We start from the raw sequence: 23,753 nt of genomic DNA on the forward strand, positions 1-23,753 counted from the left end.
AAAAAAAACGTAAGCATTAAAAAAATATGTATATGCAACTATAGGCTGGTATCCAATAATCTACTATGGTTACCATATATACTCGAGTATAAGCCTACTTTTTCAGAACATTTTTTAAGCTGAAAAAGCCCCCCTCGGCTTATACTCGAGTGAGGGTCTCACTTGAGTCAATAAGTTTTCCCAGTTTTTTTGTTCTGAAATTAGGTGCCTCGGCTTATACTCGAGTATATACGGTAATTGACTCATCCAGGGCTTTCCAATTAGCCGAGATGCAAGCACTTGGGGATCTGGTTATGATGTGGGAAGGATGGGAGTCTGGAAATGCCTTCCGTTTAGTGTAACTACTGCTGACAATTATTTTAACTGATGAATAATGAAAAAGAAATGTGGAACTTTTGTAGGAATCCCTTATACTGTATATACTAATTTCTAGATTACTTATCAATTGTGTGCATGCAATGTGAAATGTGACAAGGTACTGTAGTCACTATATTGACACTGCAATAAAAATGTATGTTGGAGCCAAAAAAGTATCATGAATATCATTAAGCAGATTTGTTGGAGTTCTAATTAGTTCTGTACCAGCAATGGAAGATTCTAACAGACATAAATAATTAGCTTAAATCAGTGCTCAAAAATGTAAGTCAAATTAATACAATACTCTCTTCAATTGAGCTGGGCAGACATCAGAGCAGGGAGAGTTTTTGATGAAGCAAACTAATACCCCTTATCCACTAGCCTAAATACCCCGGGTCTTTGCACAGGAGCGCGCAAAACCCGGCAGGTGGAAACGGACCCTGTAGAAATAACCCAGGTCATGAGACCCGGCATTTCTACCCAGGTAGCGACCAGGGTTAAAAACGTGATCAACCTGGGTCATTGTGTAGTGTAACCGGGGTCGATGCGACCCGGGTCCCGTTCACTACAGTGCAAAAGCCGACGCTGGGAGACACACTCATCTCCCAGCACTACCCTGACCCCACCTTCCGGTGATGTCACCCGCCCGCTATTATGTCTCTAGTGTAAATGGGTTTGCAAGCCAGTTTGTAGCCGGGTACAAAACCCTGGGTGTGACCCGGCTTGCAGATGGAAAAGGGGTATTACTGTACCTAATTCAGATTATCCGATTGAAAATTTAAGGGGGAATCTAGTTGTTTTCCCTGTGGCTGCCACTAGATGGCACCCAGTGAAGCAATTCAATTGCAGACACACTGCAATCCACATGCTGTGGGACAACAATAATGCCGCCCTAGGACCCTGCGCCTTGGAGACTACACAACTCCTAGTTACTGCCATGCCAGTATCAGTGGTGTATCAAGGGTGACAAATGTGCCCTGAACCCCAACTCCCCCCCCCCCCCTCCCCCTCACAAGAGCACTGTCCAGGTAGGATACAATACCATGGGGGAATGATTGCTCAGTGCACCTGCAATCACACACTGTTGCCAGAAGGCAGTGCATTTGTTGTTCTTTAACGCCCTCTCCTTTTCAGTACATACCGATATTAGAGTTTAATCTACAGTATTGTCAGTATGAGCCAATAGTATGTGCTACCTTTAATGAGAAAATATTAATTAACGGCCTTTTCTCTGACACTCCTAAGCGGGTGTAGTATAGCTATGCAGTGCAAATGTTGTCATGTGTGATTTCTACGTAAATCCCCCTGCTGCTGTTGCCAGCAAACACCTCCTCCCCCCCTTACACATGCACACACAATAATTTGCCAGGGGATTCACTAACACAACTACAAAAGACAGGTAACTGCAGTAGTTTCAAAAAAAAAAAAATATATATATATATATATATATACAAATGATACAAGGCATGTGATTAAGGTGTATGAGTACACATCAGTATATTGCAGTTGTCATACTGCAATATACTGATGTGTATGAGGATCTGAGGCCCCATGCTACTAACATCCTGCTACTAACTGCATGTTTCAAGTTATTTGACTGAGATCGAGCGGAAATGTCCTTTTTACCCTCCTACTTACAGCTGGGACGCCAGCGATTTTTAGTCAGGTGCACATCAGGTTAAGTTTTAACCGTATATTTTAGTAATATATTCTATACGTAATTTATGTTTAATGTTTGTTATTTATACACCAATTTCAGTTGTTTACCCACCTGCATTGCTATTGTCATTATAAAAATATTATTTTTTATATAAAGCCATACTTGCCGACTTGGGCATACTCCTTTCCGGGAGAAGCCCGGAGAGGAGTGAAAGGGGGCGGGTAGAGGCTTCGTTTTGGGGCGGGGCACGGGTGATGTCATCAAGCCCCGCCCCCCATGATGGGCTGAAGCCTCAATTTGCAGGTCCGTGGGTGGTGGGAGGGGCTAAAAATGCAGTAAATTGCGTCATTTAGCCCCGCCCCCTCCCCGCGGACCCGCAAAAGTCATAGTTTTTAGACCGCGGGGAGAGGGGGAGCCGGGGCTGTAGGGAAATGCGGGAGACTTGCCCCCCTTCCCGGGGGACCCGTTTTGCAGAACCCTCCCGGCCATTCCGGGAGGGAAGGCAAGTATGTATAAAGCTTATTAATTAATTGCTACATGGCGTGCCTTGTATTATTGTGATCAGTGCGAGATAATATATTCAATTTACACCTGAATAACAGCGCGGTGTGTAGCACAAGTTATTTCTCCTGCCTTATATCAGTGATGGCTAACCTTGACACTCCAGCTGTTGTTGAACTACACATCCCAGCATGTCCTGCATCAGTTTTAGCATGTCCAAATAGTAAAACTGTAGCAGTGCATGCTGGGATGTGTAGTTCAACAGCAGCTGGAGTGTCAAGGTTAGCCATCACTGTCTTATATCATATATTAATGTCTTCTTTATGTCTTATTAGTATGAGGCTTCCAATATCTGTGACTGAAACAGGCTGCTATTGGTGAGCGCTGATGTCGGAGACCCACCCTAAAAACGCCTTTCTTTTTTCAAACACACCCAGAAAAACTGCATATTTCCCCCCAAATGTCGGCTTCCTGTCAGTCAAACTGCTACTGCACTACGATTTAAGTGTTTGTATTTTCACTCACATTTGAAGTAAAATATGTGCAATGCGGATGCTGCACACGTGCAGTCGATAATCACTCGATTCACTTTATTAGAAATAGGAATTGTCTTTGTTGCCAGAAAGACCTCTCCCATTCCATTTTTTCAATGTTATCTGACAGTTGTTAAATGGCTTTTACAATAATGCAAACAAATGGCCTTTAAGGAATAGTCTGATGTGAAGATCACATCCATGTCAATTTACACTGTCCATCTTTAACTGATTTTGTTCACAAATCAATTTGTGTCTGTGTAATACACATTTAGATCTGATTTGAAAACTTTGCTTGTTGAATGCAAACACATTCCTTCTAAGATTGTTTGCAGCTCTCTTTAGACATGATTTAATATAACTAGAATGGTCCAAATCATGTTGCTTGTTAAATCGCCTCAGTGTCCTGAGTTTTATAAAACTAAAATTTATGCATGTCCAGGAAAAAAAACAAATATGACTACATTTTGAGGCGTATGTCAACCAACTGTGCTAAATGGTTTAAATTGAGTTACATAAATGCAGGGCTGCCAAGAGATCTTCCGGGGCTCCGGTATTAAAGGGTGTGGGCAGGAGCAGAATTAAAGGGTGTGGGCAGGAGTCAACTACTGCTGGGCTCCACCCCTGAAAGAGCACCTCCTCCATTGTCCACTAGCCATTCAATGCCCTTCCTGCTATTATAGCATCATCGGAGGCTGAAAGTAAACCCCTTTCACACCGCATATCTTAAACGCTATTTCAATGCCGTTTTTTTGTCCCTTCGCATTGAACCCATTTTAACCCATAGGAAACAGTGGATGTTCAGACTGCAAAAAAAAAAAACGGGTCTGAAACGGGTAGGACCCTGCTTTTTTACCATTTAGAAATACCAGTATTCTGGAACCGGTAAATTCGCTCTGGACCTTTCACCCTGCACAGATTACTGTTTTGAAACAGTAAAAAACTGGCAAAATACCGGGTAAAAAAATGCGGTCTGAAATGGGCATTAGCCTGCTGCTATTACCTTTCTGGATTCTACTCCTTGCGCAGTCATCATCAGGACTCCCCTCTTTTGAGAGCAGGCTTTGAGCAGCTGCAGTACATGTAGCTAGCGGTGAGTGGGACTGGAGGTTATAGTATCTGTTTCAGTATACTGTATATAGTGATTGTTGCTACCAGTTAGCTCCACCCACCAGTGCTCAATTCACTGTCCTGGCCCGGCCACCAATGTCTTGATGTCGGCTTTATCTTCTCTCAGTCATCTCTTTCTTGGCCGTGCATTTCTGATTGTTCCTACTGTTCCTGTCATCTCTGTATCGGCCCTGTCACCCCTCTCTCCTGTCCCCTATGTTCTGTCATGGCCCTATTACCCCTGCCCTCTAACTTACCTCTGGGGGATGGGAATAAACTTATGATCTATTGGACTGGAATTGAGGGCCAGATTTATTAAGCTCAGTGAAGTGATAAAGTGTCTGGTTTTTATCACCGGCCAATCAGCTCCTAACCGGCCAATCAGCTTATTGGCCGGTGATAAAAACCAATCAGCTCCTAACTGTGAAGTTACAGGCTTGGTTTGAAAAATGACAGGTAGGAGCTGATTGGCCAGTGATAAAAATCACTTCACCAAGCTTAATAAATCTACCCCAAAGTTTGAGATTACTGTGGCAAGCCCTACCAAGTAATGTTTTTATCCTTTTGCTTCATCAATGGAGTCTGGTTAGATCTTTAAAACTGTATCCATACAGTAGGTTCAATATTTTATTCCTGTTTAAATGGTCACTGGCCCCAAAAAAATTGTATGTTTTCTTTCTAACGCTTCAAAGCAGAGATAATTTTGTTTTTATTTTGCAAATGCTCAGAACGTAACCTTGTGGTGGTTACTTCATTTAAAGTAGAAATAGAATCTGTGCTGTGTATCATGTTTCAGCAGAGGGAGGAAGAAGGCTGGATCTCCACAGCTAGATGCATTGTTAAAAGTTCATTCTATCACTTTGACATTTAGAGCAGGACTCTGTGTCTTTGTACATTCCTCTTCGTATTACCAGTACCAGCCTCAGAGCTTAGACCGCTTCACAAACCATAAGATTTGCTAGTGAGTGATTGATCCATATGATGTATCAGCCGTCAGAATAATCTGGTGATGCTTCTTGCATATACTGTAATACAATATGAGGCATGACATTTCATTTCAGCTTGTTGTAGACCTATAGGCGATATCTAATACTGCAGGATTTGGGAGCCGTGTTTTATCTGATACCATTTGGGAAAACATGGGGGAGGTAGGCACCTAGTTTTCCTCTTTTTCCCTATTGAAATAACTCAACACATCTGTTAACACTGTAGAAACATTGTCCTGTTAGTTTCTACAGGGTTTTAGTTACAGGAATATTACCAATTGATTTTATTACAAGTCTTTGGGGCAGCCTAGTAAAGGGTAGGCTACATGGCAGATAAATGTGATTTATGCAAAGACTACTGTATTATGTAAGCATATTTTTTATTTTAACACATAGGAATAGTTTATTATTAAAAGTCTGTTCCTACATCTAGCAATTCCCATAGCATGAGCTAATATTGAAGAAAAGGTGATTTTATGTTCTATTTGTGTCTCTTCAGCAGTGAATGTGTTAATCAAGGGGCCATGGAAGAATAACTGAAACACAATAGGTCTTTAGGAAGTTTTATTATCAAATAAAGGCAGACTGCGATACTGAGAGGTATAGGGTTATTTAGGGCTACATCCTTCAGCTTGATGTCTTCAATTACAAGAATGATAAAGACTGAAACAAAATCCCTTAATTCAATCAGAACTAGGCAGAGTTATAGGAAGGATCAGATGTCCTCTGAAGTGCACGCATAGGAAATTAAACATTCAAGAAGCAAAAAGTTTGAAAGCAGCTGAAGGGGTAGCCTCCAGCTATACTTGTTTGAAATTGGTGCATTAAGTTTACAGTCAACCACAGTTGGCTTATTTTAACATTCCATTTTTGTTTATCTCACGTAATCACCGGCAGCTTTACTTTACTACTATTTGGTTTACTAATATACATTTCTGCAATTTAAGTCATAACATTCTATTAGCTAATATATCACGGCTAACAATACCTATTGCATTATAATGATTAAGCTTCTCTTATATAGATGTGACAATAAATTCTTATCTTCTCCTGTAGGCTAACCATGTATCCGGACTACTGACTTTTTAAGACGCAACAAAGAGATATTTTGCCGTCATAAATGACTATTAATGCCAGAGAAGTAGTCATGTCAGTCAGATATACTTATGGGGCCTAATTCAGACTCAGATGCAGATCTCCGTGTGCAAACACTAAACGGCAATCTTCGTAAAATTGCAGTTTAAGGTTGGCAACAGACCGCTGAGGGGAGGGCCGAGCATTTTCTGGGAGCGGCCCGGAAAACACAGGCATGTCCGGATCCCTCTGGGGGAGGGCGTGGGCCGCTGTGTAACGTCATGCGCAGTCGCTGGGACAATGAACACGGGTGGCCTGCACTTGGCGCTGCGCAGATGGGGATACTGGTCATGTGTGAGTGCTTTGCTGTGGAGCATAGCTCTTGCACTTTAGCGATGTGCCTTTTTGTAGGCACATCGCAAATGGGACAAGCTTGCTCTGTGCTGGACATCCCCTGCAGCCTACCGCAGACAGTTGTACTTCAAAAGTACAACTGACTCTAAATCAGACCCATAATTGATTAACACTCATTAGTGCAAGATGTGGATCATGCTTTCAGGCTTTTGACGTTCACCTTTTTCCATGTCGCCTTGCAAATACACAGGTGTATTCATTCACTGACACAAGTGGAAATAATTATTGCACTTGTGATTCCATGAGGATACCTGGAAAACATGAACTGTCCAGCACCTGAGAACATTTTCCTTTTTATGGCGTAGAGAGTTGCAGTACAAGGACACTAAAAACCCTCTATTGTAAAAGACTTACAACAGACCTAATTTACAAATTTCATAACTATATTTTAACAATCAACATGATCCCGCCAAACAGTGCATCATTTAGGTTAGCCTAATCCTAGAAATGAAATTTGGGTAGATATGCAAAGTGCCCAATACTTGCCTTTTGTGACCCAACACAAATCCTGATTTGCATAATGAGTTAATTATTGTAATAAAATAAATACAATTCTTTAGCCATCATTCAATTATATAATTGTTTGAGCTCAAAATATTCTTAGTGTGCAGGGAAAATAAAAAAATAACACTAAAAAAACCTGACTCATTTTACCATGTTATTTAAACTGTTACATTTGTAAGGATAGATTAATTTTTGAGGAATTGTGACTCAAAATATTTGTAGCTGGCAGTCGTCCTGGTTTTTCATAATGATCGATTGAATAGCTGTTCATCAGTAACTCTTAAGTATTTATTTTTATAGTTTGTAATATTTTATTTAATGAGATTATATAAATTGTTCCCATTTTGTGGCTGTATATATGAAGGGCTGCCTTCAAAGACATTTTATTTTATTTTTATTTTTTAAACACACTATTTGCTGTGGCCCATATTAGTAAAACAAAGACCTGACACAGATTAGTCATATTTTGGTATCATAAGTTTTAAGTTGAGTTGTGGCATAAATATTAGAAGTGTATTGTAGAGTAAAACTGTACTCCTAACCACTTGGCTTAGTTACAGATAAGCGTTTGCACAAAAGTAAACTTTAGTATTAGTACCCTTATTAAAATACAGAGCTTTATTTGATATATTACAATGTTGAAAATCAATAATATTTTTCAAAATTAATTATATCTTTTATTGAATAAGATAATTGGGTACTTATATGTTAGTTGGGCGCCCACTAAGCTATTTGCTTAGTTTTCCACGTCCCCTCGCGGGGCTTGCTGCGCTCGCCACGCTTCGGACTCGGTGGCTCGTTGCGCTCGCCACACTATGTAAAATAAACTCCATGCCGACATAAATAGTGGGGGTATGAGCGTACTAACTATAGTGGGCGCCCAGCTAACATAAGTACCGATAATTGTCCTCTTTATGGCCACAGTCTGTGGGGTACACTGGATAAATATCCCACAGATGTTTTTGAGACATTTTTTTCTTCAGAGACCCTTTGTGCACCTGTTTAAGGCTGTGTGTACACTTCACCATATACTATATATATTGTTCACTCATCTGATACTATTAGCAATATATCATGCAGATACAATATATAGACCAAAGTATTTTGCCACACATGTTAATCATTAATTCAGGTGTTTCAGTCAGACCCAATGACACAGGTATATAAAATCAAGCACCTAGCCATGCAGTCTCCATTTGCAAATATTTGTGATACAAGATGGGTAATTCTGAAGAGCTCAGTGACTTCAAGCGTGATACTGTGATAGGATGCCACCTTTACAAAAGGACGGTTCATGAAATTTTATCCCTGCTGGATATTCCACATTCAAGTGTAAAGTGATATTATTAGAAAGTGAAATAGTTTAGGAACAGCAGTACCTCAGCCATGAAGCGGACCAAGGTCAACGACTGCTAAGGCACATTGTGTGTACAAGTCCCCAACACTCTGCTTATTCCATAGCAGAAGAGTTCCTAATTCCACTGGCATTAATGTACGCCCAAAAACTGTGCAACAGGCTTTTAATGGAATAAGTTTCTATGGCCGAGCAGTTGCATGCAAGCCTCATATCGCCAAGTGTAATGCCAAGTATCAGATGGAGTGGTATGAAGCACTCCAACACTGAACTATGGACATGTTCTGTGGAGTGACATAACACCTCTGTTTGGCCGTCAGATGAGCTTGGCTGATGCCAGGAGAACATTATCTGCCTGACTGCATTATGCCAACTGTGAACATTGGTGGAGGAATGATAATGGTATAGGACTTTTTTTCAGGTCTAGGTCCCTTACCTCCAATGAAGGACAATCGTAATGCTTCAGCATACCAAGACATTTTCAACAATGCTGTGCTTCCAACATTATGGCAACATTTTGAGGACGGCCCTTTTCTATTCCAACATGCCTGTGCCTCAGTGCACAAAGAAAGGACTATAAAGATATGGTTTAATGGGTTTGGTGTGGAAGAACTTGACTGGCCAGCACAAAGCACCTTTGGGATGAAATAGAACAGAGATTGTGTGCCCGGCCTTCTCAGTGCCTGACCTCATAAATTAATGAATTTGTACAAACTCTGACAGAATCACTCCAAAATCTTTTGTAATGCCTTCCAAGAAGAGCTGTTACAACTGCAAAAGGGGACCAACTCCATATTAAAGTATATATATATATATATATATATATATATATATATAGTAATGTCCAAGGGTCTGGCACTCTCAATAGATAGTACAACTTGTTCCGGTGCGCATCCAAGGTAAAGATGTATACATGTAAGAAGGGATGTCACTCAGAAACTTTCAATGTAGAAAGAAATACGCTGACTGCGGTAGGTTACGATCGTAACCTACCGCAGTCAGCGTATTTCTTTCTACATTGAAAGTTTCTGAGTGACATCCCTTCTTACATGTATATATATATATATATATATATATATATATACATATATAGAGAGAGAGAGAGAGCAGACTCCATCTGGGAAGGCCCCGTGTGTGATATGAATTGACCCAGGCTCAATTCCTGGTGGATTCCAGCTGTTAAAACTTAAATCGGATTAAAAAGCAGTAAATTCAGAATAGAGTCTGGGATATTCCAAGGCAATTCTCACCTTCAATAGATGTGCTCAGGTCACAGGCTCTGCCTGATTCAGGCCAAAGCTGCAATGGAGGGCTTTAGTGGTCATACAGTAGGTTTATTGCTTTTGCATAAAACAAGGTGGTTAGAATGTTAGCCTCATTAACCCCTTGAGTGGTGGGTTTTGCTGGGGCAGGACAAACCTACCAGTGCAGGTTTGTGTTGCCCCAGCAAAACCCACCACAGAGTTCTGGGCCACCCCCCCCCCCCCCCCCCCCTGGGTCTCTACCCCCTCCTGCCACTCTCCCTCATCTCTGCTCTGCTGTCGTATCCCAGAGCGGCTGTGCCCTGCCGCTGCCCCTGCCACCGATCATAATAGGTGGCAGGCTCGGGAGGACTCGGGCGCCCGAAATCCCGAGTCCCCCTTGAGCCGTGCCGAACATCCCCAAGCTTGCCGCCTTTCAATTAATAGAATTAATGGCGGCGGGGGGGGCAGGGAAGCTCCGGCATACAATCGCCGGAGCTAAGAGGTGAGAGGGATTGATGGGATGGGAGGGAGTGTCCACTGGGGGGGGGGGGTGCCCGGACAGGTGATGCGCCAGTGGTGCACACCTGGACACCACTGACGCACACCTTTGCTTTAGTGGTATGCACGGAAATTTTCTGGGACAGCCCGCTGCGGCAGAGCAGCTGAGCCCGGAAATTTTCCTGGCATACCACTCAAGTGGTCATAGGTGTGCGCACATTGAGTGTTAGGGGTGCTGCTGTGCACACCCTTATGAACATCTCTGCCGCTAGCAATACCAGCAAAATACTTTTGAGAACTGTATTCCATTAACAGAAGCACTTATCAATCAATAATGTATGTTTGCATTGTTAATTTTACTAGACCATTGTCATATTACTACATACCTGCGTCATCCATATATGTTTATGACTTTATTTGCATGTACTGTTACAAAGAGTGATCAGAAGATTAAAACAAAAAGGCAGATTATGGTGTGGCTGAGATATTTTGTAACCAGTGCCAATCGATGATGGTAGATGCCTAATTGGCGGGGTTAGACACGCCCAATAGATGGAGCTATGCAAACCCCTTTGACGGTGCACCCCCTAGTAAAATGTGCTGTGCACGCCTTTGCAAGTGGTTAATAAGCCTTAATTGCCAAATCCGGTATATATAGTATTGCTGCTTCACTGAATCCCTGTAAAAGTTGTTATTGGTTACATACAGTATGAATAAGTTGTTTTGATAGATAAGTGGTATAGAGTAGATCAGAGATGAGGCTGCCAATAAGGGAGATAGAAGGCAGCAAATGATTCTCAGATGGCTGACTTCACCCTGCAGCAGACACTAACTACCCCTTGTCTTCATATTATAACAGATGGAGTTGCCTGGAGGAATTGTTATTATTGCATTCAGCACTTGATGTATGTATATAGTATACTCTCTTCCTACATAACCAGAAATAATGATTTTCTTTCACTTCCTTTAATCGTCCTTTTGGTAAAACCTGAAATGGATTCCCATTAAATTCTCAGCATCGTGCTTTAGGATATGGAACCATGGCATCAGCAGTTTTATTGCACACATGTAGAAGGTGTACGGGAAAATTTGTGGCGATCGTGGTCAAGTACAACCATTTTAAAGGAATCCTAGAAAGGAATTTCTCCATACAGAGATCCATTCTTTTAATTTAAATTTTGCTAACATACCCAAGATGCTATAGTAAGTTAAAGTCAATTGATATACTGTATGATAGATATATATAGAGTGCAGGTACAATCATTAGTCTCTAAAGGCCCCAATACACTAGAGCGATTCACATGCAATTTGGGCTTTTTTATGCAATTTCATTCAATCGCATTAAAAGCATCCAAATTGTAAGTGATTGACAGCAGGTCCGATACAATGCATGGTACTGTGCCCATCGCTCCGGAGCCTGAGAGTCACACCAATCCGATCTGTTGGAATGCTTCTGGGATCACATGCAATATAGTGTATATATACATATAGATAGATATATATAGCATGCAAATGAACCAATCGTTACACCTGCGCCTTGACAAAGGGGCGTGCCGGCCCCGAAACATTGATCACAGCTTTGATGCTTTAAAGAATACTTTTTTTTACTAGATCCTCGATGTGCCACTGCTTGATTAGTTTCAACTTTGTCTATGTATTCCGGAGGGCACCGGGGCCTATTGAAAAGGTCGGAGAGTGCCGTGCCGCAAACCCCGATAGATATATATATATATATATATATATATATATATATATGTAGAAAGCAAATAGCGGCACTCCTAGGGACTTGGTTGAACAAATGACAGACACAGATGTCACTGACGTTTCGGATTTTACTCCGTTTTCAAAGTGGGAGTAAAATCCGAAACGTCAGTGACATCTGTGTCTGTCATTTGTTCAACCAAGTCCCTAGGAGTGCCGCTATTTGCTTTCTATATTTCCCTTTCGAGTGTTGCACCCGGGCATCAAGAATCCGTGTAAGGGGAGTGCCAGCATTGGACTGCATATATATATATATATATATATATATATATATATATATATATATAAATGAAGGATCAAGGAGTGCTGTCTTCTATGTATCTTTGGATATACAGTTTTCACACACACACATATATATATATATATATATATATATATATATATATATATATATATGCATTTGCGGCAAACCTAGTTGTTCCGGAGTATCCTCCCCGTCCTCTGACATTGAAGATTTCCCCGTAACGTGGAATACAGCGAGCGGCCGGTGAGGGGGTTAGATGGCAAGGATGGCTTGTTTTCGGCGAACCTCACCAAAAACAAGCCATCCTCACCCTACAAACCACTTCGACGGCAGCCCCTAAATAGAGCTAAATAGAGGTAAAACGCCGGGGGCGTACCCCCATCTTCAGGGACATGCCTCCCTAGTAACTACTTCAGTGTTCTGTCCCCTAATGCAACTGTCTTTATTTAGCATGTACTTGTTCTAAATTTCCTTGTACTGTAATTCATTATTGAATTGTGTTTTGCTCATTTATGTACTGTAAGGCGCTGCAGAAGCCTTGTGGGGCCACATCAACAAACAATAATAATAATAATAGGCACATCCGGGGTGCTTCTACTACCTGTTGTTAAACTCCTTCTGATAGCCTTATGCTCATGGTGTATTCATGAAACAAATAGCCTTTGACAGTGACAGACACCAAAAACTTTTGCTGGCTGCTAAAAGACATCAGTGTGCCCAATTCTTTTCTCATTTCCTACCTCATGCACATTCTAAATGGAGTCCAGACAAACTGTTTAGAAATGATTGTGGAGTTTGTACAGCAATGTAGTGGAGTTTACTGTAACGTTGTTTTTTTTTTCACTTTCAGGTTGTATTTTTGTTTTATTTGTATTTCACTATTATGTATTTTTGTTTCAGAACTGTATGGGTAGATTTACTAAAGTGGGCGTTTTTAGAAGAGAGAGATGTCCATAACAACCTATCAGATAATACTTATTTATCTAGCATTTTTTACATGATAATAGCTAGAATCTGATTGATTTGCTATGGGAAACATTTCTAAACTTCTACTCACACTAAATTTACACTAGAGTCTCATTCCTTTTCATCTTGCCTTTATAAGTGGTCCTTCCTGTACTTAGAAAAGCTGGTCTTTTTTGTCATGCTTTTACAAACTGTGTTGTGCTCATTGTTTTATGATAGATAGATAGATAGATAGATAGATAGATGCTCTTTTAAATCAATTGTTGAGTTTGTTTCCTAGATTGTTACATTAGATCAATTATTTACAAGCACTTCTGACTGGGTGTCACACATCATTATTGTAAAGGTGCCCATCGCATCGCATACACAGCACATACTTTTTGAGCTGTGCGATATGATGTCTGTGTGCACTTTAAAAATCAACGATCAAATACCATTGTACTCATAGAGCATTGTTACAAAAGCAAAATGACTATAGACATGTAGTCTAATTAATAATGTAAAACATACCACTATAAGTCACTGTACATAGATCCCGATTCAGACCCGATCGCAGGGCTTCTAGAAAGCAGAGCCCTGCAATCATTTAGCTGCCGCCCCACCAGAGTGAAATCCCGCTCATGTGCAAGGCTGCGAATGGCATCGCAGCCTTGCAATAATCTGCAAATCGATTCGCGATCACACAATCAAATGATTGCCCCCATGTCTGCATTGGTCGAGTAGCCAGGGACTTATTTGGTGGCTGCAAAGAAACTGGCTGAATGGGGCTGAAGCTGACGTAAAGGCTGGGCCTGGCTGCGTTTTTTCCTTAACACTCCCTGGAAATGGCCAGGTGCCATCCCCAAACTCCGGCTGCCTTTTAATCTTTATGCGTACGGCCAGCAATGAAAAGCCAACACTAGCTTTCATTGCAGGGAGGCCTAGTGCATGTGCTCTATGATCCATGTGCGTTCTTTCGATAATCACTCAGGCTGAGAATAGTCTGAATCGGGCCCATAGTAAAGGTAAAAATGTATTGAGTGGGAACATAAAAACAGTACAGCAAATGGGTATAAACAGCTTGAATAATATCCAAGCAGCAATGCTTGACAAAAGGGACTACAGTCCAGATAAAGGGCCTAATTCAGCTGGGATCACTTCTGCATTCCGCAACAGAATTCCCAATGGCATGTTCAGGGCAGGTTCTGCGATGGCATTGCACAACTGCAATTGTCTTTGCCTGATTGACTGGGATTTAAAAGGGTGGGGTGGACAGTATTTCCGGAAATGTGGGGCTTGTCACCCCCATTTACCAGAAGTGACCAGGCCAAGGACTGTACCTGTGATATCCACTTTCCTTGGCCTCACAAGCCAGTTCATGGTAGGCAGCCTGAGTAAGGTTACCGCAACCAATGGTCATAATGTTCCTCTTGAACTGCAATCAAAGTTTTATATGAATCAAAATGCAGGCAGCTGTTGGTATGCATCTCCTCCTGCATATGCATTATTTAAGGATTGCATATGCTAAACTGCTACAAGCAGCTTATCATAAAAAAAGCATAATTTTCTGAGAAAAAAACTAAAACATTTGGATACTGATTTATGTCTGCCCATCTGGGTGGCTGATCATAATCATGCTGTTGCGGTGATGGGCCGATTTCTATATTGAGGCCTGGAGCCCCATTGTTATTTTTGGCATTGCTCTCTGAGCATCTTATACCCCTTTTACACCAAGGAAAAAACCGGGGTGGACCCGGGTCAGCGTCGGTATAAAAGGAGTAGCTGAAAAAAAGAGCCAGGTCCATTTCCCCGCAAATCCTACCCTGGTCCTGACCAGGGTGGAACCAGAGGACCCAGGTGGGGGGCAGTGTAAGCGCGTATGCTGGGTCATCTGACCCGGCTCCTGTTTACAGCAATGGGGAAGCCCAACCTCCAGACCGCAGCGTCCTGCGGTCAGTATGGAGGTTGGGCAGGGGAGCGAACACAGCCTTTGCTGCTCTACTGTGCAATCCGCAGTGGAAGCAGGGAGGAGGTGAGTGGATGCCTGTGTGTGGCATCCATTCAACTTGCGGATGGGGGTGGGGGGTGCACGGAGGCTGGGGGCAGTCCAGCAGCTTACCTTGGTGCTGGGCTTGCCCTCAGCGTGGCAGTCCTGGGCCCCGGCACGGTTATCGGCGGTCCCGCCGATTAGAGATGATGTCATCTTCAAGTGCCGCCTCCCTTTACACTGTCGGTACCGCAGTGTAAATGGCGCAAATCCCGGTTCCGACCCGGCTTGGAACCATGTTCCAAATATCGGGTCGGATCCGGGATTTTGGTGTAAAAGAGGTATGAAGTCCCAAGGTCTGTTGTGTATGAGGTTACATTTATAGAACATCCTCTTCACTTCAGTTTTAATCTCTAGGGTAGTGTGTCCTCGAATCATCAGACGTAAATATCAAAATGTTGCTGTAATAATAGGATTTTATCCTCTAACCTGTAAGCTCTCATTATGTATTGTACCACCGAAGTAAGCAATCCTCATCTATTTAATTATTTACACAAGAGTATCACACACTTTTACTCTACTTATGGTGACAGGTACCCTTCTTGCTCCAGCCTTTTGAATAGTGTTCCTTATTAATCATCTTCTCTCTGTGATTTCACCTGTACTATTTTGTTGTAGGTTGTGGAGCTTGTATCCAGCGCAATAGGAGATCTTGTACAAGGAATATACTATGAAAATTCATATTTACCAGAGGTAAGCAGTTCTATATATAAGTTCTATGTATATAATGAGCGCTAAACTGTATCAGTGACATTTTACTTCTAGTGTTGCACTGTGAGATGTTGCAGATTTAAAACATCACATGTTATTTAGGCTAATAATTCAAAGTACTTTCTGGTGTACTGATCAGTAATTGGTTAATCAGACCTGGACAACTTGAGCCTGATTTAGCTTTGCTGCAGTTATTTGGTGGTCGTCTGCATGCAACTTTATGCAAATGCGGTTTCAAAATCCTTCCTGGTGTACATCCATGCGTGTAAATATGCAAGGTGAGATACCCACTGTCAGCATCGGTACACACTGTTATAAAGGCCTTTATTACCTGCCAGACCTATGGCAGGTGCAGATATCATGTGAATATGTCTTCCAAAGTGAGCATTCAAGCACCTGGGTATGCAAACACTTCAGCAACACGACCATGATACTAGCATAACATACTCATAAGACGAACCTACTCCATGCATCTGTTTAGCAACTTCCCCGTCACCACCAAGGAATGCCCTGCTCTTTGCCAAAACATCACTGAGATAGCAACGTTATGTTTGTGTGTAACACATGTGCCATAAAAGTATTTAGGGATTTTTGGCACATGCAGTAGCAAAAAGTCACTCAACTCCATGAATACCAGCATTGCAAGCTGCCCTGAGGTCTCGTGTCTTTTTAAGTGTTATGGCATTCACTGGCAAGGCGTACTTGCCTACTCTCCTGGAAGTTGCAGGTGACTCACAATATTTCGGGTAGTCTCCCACATCCCCAGAAGAGCAAACATATATCCTGCATCCTAATGAAGCAAGCAGGATGGAGAGATAATTACTGGTATTCACGGGTCTGAGCACAGGGAGCAGGGCTAACATTATTCAATTCACATCATTGTAGTCCCGGTCCCAGCAGTCCTGAGATTCCCACAGTTTTGCCAAAGTGGGTGCAGGGCTTGATGATGCCAGTGTCAAGACTTCTCCTGGATAGGAGGGAAGAAAAGTAGGCAAGTATGGGAGGCAGTTTTAGTTTCATAACACATGGAGACAGAAAGCTGTTCAGGCTTTCTATTGTTTTCTAAATTATCCATAGAATAAATGCTGGTATTCATATCTGATCAATATACAAATAGCAGTATAGCCTGCAGCTACCTTAGTAACTGTTTTTACAATGTCATGTGTGGTGTACAATTGTCATGACGTGTATGTATGTAAAAAATATACAATACTTCCGCTATGTGCTCCTTAGGGGGTATTCAATCCAGGATTATGACTGGTGGGACATTCCGACAGTCAGAACCCCGGTCGTTTTTGGCTGATTCGATAGTCGGTATTCAATGTTCCGAGTGTCGGAAAGTCCATGAATTGAAGGAAACAACTGCGGATTGCCTGAAAATGGACGTGAATTCGACAATCCGCAGCCATTTCTGACAGATTTAAAAAAAGTCGGATATGACACCCTTCAATGCTTCCATTAGTGGCAACATTAAATAAGTGAGTGACGATATTTCCCCATGTCGGAAAACATTGGAGCAGATTGAATATCCCCCTTATACTCCAGGACTATAAATACAAACTAAGAAGGTGTCCTTTGCTGATGGTAGGGTTTTTCCTTAATGTAGGAGAAATCCATTATACATGATTTACAATTTGCTTTTGTTATAATTTTTAGCTTTCTACAAAATTGAGTACCAAATGACATTATCCATGATGCTTTTTCAATGTCAGCCTCTGGTAAAGCCTGCTGGTTACACTTACCGCACAATTCTGAGAGCACCCCCACTAGGTACGAACAGAAATCTGTGGAAAGTAGAGCTTTACTTCAGCTACTTCAAGCGAGTAAACCAATAGCTCCAGATACCTTACCCAGAACATATGGGCTAATGTGTTACCACAGTGCGAGCAAATGGGTTTGTCATTTATTAGCCTTGAGATAGACGCTTGCACTAACCAACGCTGATAATTGAATCTGGCCCTAAAAGTTCTGTTGACATCTGTGTTCCAATATGCGTATGCAGAATGAGAATGCCCTAACTCAGTTATTCACCTTTTTTGTATGATGATGGAGTAAATACTGTAAAATATTTTCTTTGCTCACACTTCGGAAATACTGGTAAAATAAATATATAAAAGAACTAATCAACAATTCACATCTCATAGCGTGAATTTTAATAAATGACCCCAAAGTGTCTATCTATGCAGTTATAATTTCTGTCCTAGTGTTTCCCAAAATCTACAAGTACCCTATCCCTTCAAGTGTTTCAGGCCCCCTAGGTAGAGCACATCTGTAAAACAGGACAATACATCAGGGAGAACAGGGTAGTTTTATTAATGAGACAGCCCGCCTTAGGGAACAAACACTAATTGAGATTTCCTCTGGAGTTTTGGGAGGAAAGGTTGATTGTCATTTGCTGATATACATTTTTATTACCACCGGACAGGTAAGTCTTTGTGTGTGTACCCAGCTTTAGCCATGCATATCTGGGGGGGTCACGTTTGACCCTGAGGATATAGTTTGAGTTTTATACTTATTTTAAAAACCTTTATAATTTGCCCATACCCTTCTCTATTAAGTCACCCCGAGATATTCCTACAGTACCTTTTCCGCCTATTTTCTGACAATCTGCTTCCACATACAGTATTGCTGAACAAAAACGGTCAGAGGTTAGATCCAGGGCCTCTGAGAGGAATCCTGGGCCCCGGTAAAATTTTGCGGGGTGGTAATAACAGGAGGCGTGGCCACACCCAAAAAATATTAAGGTGGGTGAATACATTCCAAAGTCGAGGGGGGAGTGTTATTCCCCCCCCCCACCACCACCACCACCTCAACAGCAGCAGCACATGCTGTAGGTGTGTGCTGCAGCTGCCCGGGAGGGACGGAGTGGGAAGGGGAGTGTCAGACCAGGGGCCCCTCCAGCAAGCCTGGGCCTGGGTAATTAGTACCTGCTCCCCCCCCCCCCTCTCAGCACCCCTGGTTAGATCTGAATAACCCAAAATAGAGCTCTTTGCAGACAAGGCCTTATTACTATCTAATGTGATGTTGCTATGGGCAACTAATCAGAATCCACTTATTTATTTAGCACCCTATAGAAGATAGTAGACAGAAGCTGATTGGTTGCCCATAGCAACATCACATGTAAAGTACAATACACAGTAGTCTTAGTATATTTCCCCCAAATGTACTTAATGCAATTCTCTTATAAAGTCAAAATCATAAAGAAAGTGAAGTCAGAATCGCACCCGTGTGTATGCCCCTTATGACTGTGTTTTTTTAAATGTGTGTGTGCTATTTTTAGACCTTTGCTTAGGTCATTTTTGTTAGGTATGTTATCATTTGAATAAAACGGTACTTGTGTATTATCACGGCGCCCAATTTGACTACGCCGACATGGGGGTATGAAAAGTTCGGGAGGACGCATTCCATGTCCGCTCGCCATGCTTCAGAGTGACGTGGATAGTGGGGTTGTGCTAAATCGCATGCGAAGCAATTCGCTGCCAGGGGTGAAGTGAAAATTAACTAGTACCATTGCATCATGTGCAAATTGCATGTGATGCGATGCGATCTCACTACACTGAATAAGGTGCTAAGCTATTTGCTTAGTGGGCGCTGTGATAATACACAAGTACCAATAAAACTTATTTTTAAATATATATATATGAGGAAACATGAACTGTGTGTGCCCTGACAACTGGGTTTGTGAAACACTGCATTATTTGCTGTTTAGACTTTATCAATATCAATATAAATATGACCAGATGGATAACAAGTGAAGTGTGCAGTTTACGTACTTTGTCCGTAAACCACTAACCCTTTATTCCTAGCTACGTGCGAACAAAGTGTAACACAGCGTAGCGAACCTTGTACGTGTATGATACATGCTATACTGATACTTATAAAAGAGTATCTTTCGCAGTACTGAGTACCCAACTTGAGTACACCTTTAAAGGACAATTTCCGTATTACACCTTTGTCGCTAAATGCGAATAAAAGCCAAGACTCAAGTATAACTCAAGAAATAAGGAGATAGTCTCCAAATAATGTATTTAGTCCCTATCGGACAGCAGGGGGTTACAGAAAGAGAAAAACAGTATAACAGCACCTCGGCGGTCATCGCCACATCACCCGCCACCCCCGTGGAGCAACGCGGCAGCCCTCACCTCTTCACCTGCCCGCCTCTTCCCCCCCCCCCCCCCCACAGTGGAGACAGACATGCATCGCCGACCGCATCACCCGCCAGCCCCTTCCCTCCCTAGGAGCGATGCGGCCGTGGCTGCATAATTCCCCTGTGGAGCAATGTGGCGGCTGCATCCCCCCCAGTGGAGCAGGTAAGCGCCAGAGCGTCCCCCTCTGCCTGGGGCGCTCCTGTGCCCTGCACCATCCTTGGCCGTCCCCCATGGAGTCAGATGATGACGCACACAGCTGCCCACCAATGTTTATATGCGCACTGCCACCAATGTATTCATTTAAATGCATCAACAATATATTATAATATTAAATATATATATAATATATTTTATATCTATATATATATATATATATATATATATATATATATATATATTTTTTATATATATAATATATATAATATATATATATATATAAATATATATATATATATATATTATATATAAAATATATTATATATATATATATATATATATATATAATATATTTCTGGTGCATTTAAATGAATATAAACATTGGTGGCCAGGGGGGCGGGGCCAGCAGGGTGCACTGTGTTGCCGGGCAGGGAGCAGTGCTGTCTGCTCCTGTGTTGAGCAGGGCGGGGGGCGGGGCTAGTCGCCGGGGAGCAGAGACAGCAGCAGCAGCCGGAGAGAAGATGACTGGAGCTGCGGAGTCGGACCAGCTTGGTGAGTATGACAGGCGAGGTGGCGGGGGGCAGGGGGCGGTCCGCCGGGCTGAAAGTGGTTAATCTTTCAGCCCGGCAGGCGTACACACATGGCGATGATGGATGAAAAACCATCCATCATCGCCACATCTGCTGGTAAAACCAGCAGATGAACCACTTAACTAGCGATAATGCGGGAGCGCGCATCATCGCTAGTCGGCAATCTGGGGGGCATACACACTGGGCGATTTTCAGCCGAAAATCGCTCAAAACGGCTGTTTTGACCGATTTTCTGCTGAAAATCGTCAAGTGTGTATGGGCCATTAGATTGGTGCAGGAGAATGCACCTAGATTCCTTTGTCTTCAGATGTATTCATAGGGGTTGTAAATCAACACTGAAACCAGCTGCAAACCTGATTTCCTAAGGTTTCTCAGAGCACATGGACCGGAGTGCTGCGCATGAGAGACGGAACCTATAGATGCTAAATATGTCCAAAAAAGATTGTGTATTATCAGTTAAACTATGTGCTGCGAATTAAAACCATATTAACTATATTTTTTTACTTGTGAGTGTGGGCTATGAATTTACGTGTATTAGTATGGCAGCGCACTGGGTTAGCCTTATTACAGAACTTGGGTATTATACTTTATTTGCGTAACTCTGCGAACCAAAATGGTGGCCATACCATTCTAAAATGGCGTGTATGCAATTCGACTTGGACAACTTGTTAGTGGATTACAGTATCAGGCAGTTTTTGATCCTACAGCTCTTTCTATTTCACGAGATTTTTGCATCATCATTTGAACAAAAAAGCACAAAAAGTAGATCTGTACACTCATTTCAAACTTGGTATAAACATTAAATATTTAACAAGCATAACCAGCAACATTTTAAAATGTTAAATGCTTGTAATGGGAAGATCTACAGTATATGACATTTTTATTTAATATAAAAGTTTCAGGTCTTCCAATATGTTATAAGGCTATTGAAAGACCGCTTTTACCTCAAGTATATACTGTATTTACCCCAGCAGTTTTGACCTATGTGTTAGGCTTAAGTTATTAATGTGTACTTTGAGTACCTAGCACGGCGCCCACTATATTCAGTCGTATGGCATTGTATTCAATTTTAAATGTTGTATACCATTGTATATGGTATACAATGCAATGCGATTCCCTAATGGGTTTTTTCAATGTTAAATTGTCCCCGTATACAATTTTTAATTGTATAAGCACCTTAATAGGTGCTTACAATGTTAAATGCACCCCCACGCCACTGCCACTATGAACGCCAACCCGAATCGTGGAGAGCGGCGGCGGTACGCGTCCTCCGACCTTTTCATACCCCCACTATCCACGTCGGCGTGTAATAGATTTTATATAGTGTGGTGAGCGCAGCAAGCCACTGAGCCCGAAGCGTGGCAAGCGGACGCGCATTACTTGACATGTATTCCGCGTCCCCTCGCTGGGCTCGATGGCTGGCTGCGCTCGCCACACTATATAAAATCAACTCCAAGCCGACGTAGATAGTGGGGGTATGAAAAGGTCGGAGGACGCGTACCACCGCCGCTCGCCACGCTTCGTGTTGGCGTTGTTAGTACGGGTGGCATGGTGCTTTTAACATTGTAAGCACCTATTACGGTGCTTATACAATTATTTATCTTATAGGGGGCACATTTAACATTGAAAACACCCATTAGGGTGCTTATACAATTTAAAATAAATCGTATACCATTGTATATGCTATACAATGGCATACAATTCGATGGTATACAATTTAAAATTGTATAACATCGGCTAACATCGCATCGCATACCATTGTATGCCTTTATGGTATGCGATGGGCGCCACGCTCGGAAACAAGTTCCGTATTTTGTACTGTTAAAAGTCTCACAATGTTTTAGCTCTGCACGAAGTAAAAGTGACAGCTGATTGTAACAAATTATTAGTGAGTGTATTGTTTATCACACCACGTCCTAGCCCTGAAGCAATGAAGCTGTGATTTAGGGGCAGATTTATTAAGCTTGGAGAAGAGATAAACTGGAGATAAAGCGGAGAAAAGGTAAAAGGAGATAAAGCACCAGCCAATCAGCTGTGTTTGAAAAAGACAGTTGGGAGCTGATTGGCTGTGCTTTATCTCCTTTTACCTTTTCACTGATTTATCTCCAGTTTATCTCTTCTCCAAGCTTAATAAATATGCCCCTCTATCTTATTATATTTATCTCAGATAGTAATTCTCAACATCATTAATTAAAGTAAGAACATTAGGCGATGTGACCCTCCACAGATATAATGGCTGTAAAATATATCCACCCCCTCAATAAATGTCGCCTTTACATCATGGAAACAGGGATTCTACCCACTGCTTAATACATAATATAAAGTAGTGTTAAACAATAAAAAATAAAAATAATTACACACACACACACCTGTTTTGCTTGGTGAAAGCATCTGTGTCTGCAATTATATTTACAGTATAATAGTCTGCTTGGATAATTCTATGCTAGCATTGGATATCTGGACAGTATAAATATGTGCCTCCATCCTATAATATGTGGGAGATTCAATATTTGTGTGGAGTTCTTTATCTGTGTCAGGAGAATGGAGAAACCCCTGGATCCAGTATATGATTATATCCATGTTGAAACGCTCCCTTCACTTTTCAGTTGGACCTACTCTAGGGAGAAATATTAATTCCATTATTTCTCAATAAGAATGAGGACTGCACACAACATTTTTTTATTTAGGCATGTGCAGCCATGTAGCTGATTATAGGGCCTGACTGTCTATTCATATGCTATGAAAGCCCCTGTACTGTTCTTCTACAGGTGAGATGGTTGGATGGCGATGCGTCTCTCCCCACCTGCTCAACAACAAATAAGCTAAGTGGCACAGCCGTGGCACCTTACATACCTGTGTTTAAGCCTTTTGATGCAGATTTTGCTGTATGCTATTTGTTTTCCCCAGCCCTAGTTA

The 23,753-nt window shown here is 41.9% G+C and overlaps 1 protein-coding gene across 2 annotated transcripts in view; it reads left to right on the top strand.

The window, feature by feature from the left end:
• PDSS2 (decaprenyl diphosphate synthase subunit 2) overlaps positions 1–23,753 on the top strand; it is a 216,607-nt gene that overhangs the window by 156,783 nt on the left and 36,071 nt on the right. For both annotated transcript variants that reach the window (XM_083176944.1, XM_083176945.1), the window contains exon 5: positions 15,851–15,925. In XM_083176944.1, the coding sequence (XP_083033070.1) occupies positions 15,851–15,925 (75 nt within the window). The remainder of the gene's footprint in view (positions 1–15,850; positions 15,926–23,753) is intronic.

The sequence above is a fragment of the Crinia signifera genome, chromosome 3 (genome assembly GCF_055691185.1).
Source record: "Crinia signifera chromosome 3, ASM5569118v1, whole genome shotgun sequence".
In the NCBI taxonomy this organism is placed as follows: domain Eukaryota; kingdom Metazoa; phylum Chordata; class Amphibia; order Anura; family Myobatrachidae; genus Crinia; species Crinia signifera.